The 2,867-nt window shown below is 22.8% G+C and overlaps 1 protein-coding gene across 1 annotated transcript in view; it reads right to left on the bottom strand.

Moving 5' to 3' along the window:
- Window positions 1-2,237: 2,237 nt before the first annotated feature.
- The window catches only part of LOC101504477 (uncharacterized), a 1,455-nt gene continuing 825 nt past the window's right edge, over window positions 2,238-2,867 (bottom strand). The window contains exons 2-3 of the mRNA XM_004496531.4: window positions 2,550-2,635; window positions 2,238-2,453 (exon numbers count right to left, since the gene is read on the bottom strand). Of these exons, the coding sequence (XP_004496588.1) occupies window positions 2,364-2,453; window positions 2,550-2,635 (176 nt within the window). The 3' untranslated portion in view covers window positions 2,238-2,363. The remainder of the gene's footprint in view (window positions 2,454-2,549; window positions 2,636-2,867) is intronic.

The raw sequence follows: 2,867 nt of genomic DNA, 5'->3' as shown, positions 1-2,867 counted from the left end.
TAAATTTTAATACATATTAATTATAAACACAATTATCATTTATTATTTTTAAAGTAGTCTAAATTAATTCACAAGAATGTAAATCGACTCATGTGTTCTGAATACAATAACTTGTATTCCTTTACTTTTAGTTTTATTTTGTTATGGAGATAACAATAATTAAAATTTATTAATTCATGGAAAGTAGGAATATTAGAAAATGGCTTCAAAATCACTTCAGGTGCCATGATGCAAATTTGGCTATATGATTAAACGAACTAGTATCTCTTTTAATTGGATTTTCTCTCTCATCAACTATCAAAATTAAGGAATCCATTTTCACGAGGGGACTTCATGTAATTTTTCAAGCGAATAGAAAGTAGACACAAAGGTCGATTACTGTACTTTTGGATTTGAAACGATTAACACACTAACCACCTCTATGAGATAAGATTTGAAAGTCATATCATATGTCCATCCACCTATACATTTTCATCCTTTTGTTCCTGTAAAAGATTTAATTATAGTTTTTATTTTTATTTATAGTTGAAATTAGTCTTTTTTTTTATTTTAAAACTAAATAATTTTAATTTTTTATAAATAAAAATAATCATATAATATATTTTAAATAACGTAATATATAATATAATAATATTAAATGATTAATACTCATAAAGATAAAATAAAATTTTCTAAAAAATTTATTTTAATTTTTAAAATTATTTATTTTTATAATTTAATTAATTAAATATAATTAATTAATATTTAAATGATGTTTGTTTTATAAAACTATATTTCACATAATTTAAAATATACCAACTCATAATATTTTTATAAAAAAAATATCAAATATAAATCAAAATTGTTAGATGTAGAACTTGATATATTAATTAATATTTTAATTCACCATATCAATGCAGCCACAGAAATATGACATAAAGATACATTATCTAAAACTATCTTCAATCATCTTATCCACTGCGATATACCGAATTTTTCTCTAGTGACAAAGAAAAAATAAACTATAAATGAATTAAACTTCATTTAAAGCTCATATCCAATGATTTAGTAATGTATTAATTTTTAATTGTTTGATTTGTTTATTGGTTAAAAAATAAGTTTAAAATTTGTAAAATTATCAGTTTAATTTCGTTTGTAAATATTCAATGAACTTTAAAATATTTTTTATCGTAGATTGAAATATTATTCTCTCATTTTAAATTTATTTTTAAAAAATAATTATTAAGAAGTAATAACACCAAAAATTCTGCAAAAATAATAAAAATAAACAATATTGAGAAATTAATAAAATAAAATAAAAAACTTACCAAATGAAAAAGACTCTAAAATAAGTGTTTAATAATATTAGAGGTAGTTAAAATTACTTATGATTAGGTGGAAGTTGTTAGGTTAGTTATATTAATAACACCATATAAAAGTGTATCATACTCTAATTGTAAAAATATTTTCTTCAGATAATCATTTCAAGTTTTATTTTTCTCTTTATTTGGTTTAACAATGATTCTTATAACATGGTATCAAAGCAATAATAATTATTCCGTTATATTCTTTTTCTAAATTTTCTTTATTTTTTATTCCTCATTTTGAATCTAAATTTGTGAGTCTTCATTCTTTTTCAACTTGATTGTATAATATTTGTATATTCAATATTGAAGATGCTTTATGATATGTTTTACTATAATTTCATTCTTTTTAGCTATTGTTGGCTTTCTCTTTGTGCTTTTACCATATAGTAGTAAAACAATTATAATTTTCTTTGTTTTTTTTTATTCTATGATACTAAACATTTTTTTCATTTTCTTTGTGCTTCCATCATATCATGGTTAAGCTTTGTTGGTTATATTCGACATTTGAAAATCCAAGAATTCTTGATTCTATATTGAAGTGAAGTGTCGTGGAGACACCGAAAGATTTTCAAGTTAGCTCAAAGTAGGCCGAAGACTTCGACGATAATTATGCACCTCGATCGCTACACTTTCTACATGACTTTTGTTGTTTAGCTGAAGTTTTACGACTTGTATTTTTCTTCTTATAATTTTCTTTCATTAGGTTCATGTTATTTTTCTTTTTCTTGTATTGTTCTTTTCAAGTCGAAAATGTTGCTTCTAACTTGCGGAGGACTAATAGAGGTAATTAAAATTACTTATGGTTAAGTGAAAGTTGTTATATTAATTACATTAATAATATTATATAAAAATGTATCATACTCTAATTATAAAAATATTTTCTTTAAATAATAATTCAAATTTTATTTTTAATTATTTATCTATTTCTTGAATTCCACTATCATTCTTAACAAATAAAAAAGAAAAATCCCATAATAAATTAATTTGCTGGCATGTTGGGAAGAAGTACAAAAATAATTAATCACTTCTACTGTGTTCCTCATCAACGTCAACTGCAACACAAGAAGCTGAAGCACCTTCTTTTCCATTTTCTAGCTGAGGGACCACCTGCAATAAATAACTCAAATTTAGGATATATATTAATTAAAAAGAAAAGGATAAATATTAACGAGAGTCAAAATATTACACACAACAGAAACTGACCTGCTCTAGTGATGAGTTGTGCACTTCAATCAATCTCCTCCTCGTCCTTTTACTACTTGCGATTTTGGTGCTTGGAACCATTGAATCTGTGACAAAGAAATTAAAAAAATTATTCTAAAAAAAGTAAAACATAAAATGACGTGAGAGATATTTGTTAATGATGACCACTAATAATAAATAAATAAATAAAAAAAAATATAACTTTCTAAAATAAGTAAACAAAATTATTTTAACAAAATCATGATATGTTATGATGCACTCTGATATTCCATTTTCTATTGTTAATAAATAATAGAGTGATTCAAAATTTACACTCTT

This window comes from Cicer arietinum, chromosome 4 (genome assembly GCF_000331145.2).
Source record: "Cicer arietinum cultivar CDC Frontier isolate Library 1 chromosome 4, Cicar.CDCFrontier_v2.0, whole genome shotgun sequence".
In the NCBI taxonomy this organism is placed as follows: domain Eukaryota; kingdom Viridiplantae; phylum Streptophyta; class Magnoliopsida; order Fabales; family Fabaceae; genus Cicer; species Cicer arietinum.
The sequence above is the reverse complement of the archived record's forward strand: the minus strand, read 5'-3'. Positions and strand labels throughout refer to the sequence as shown.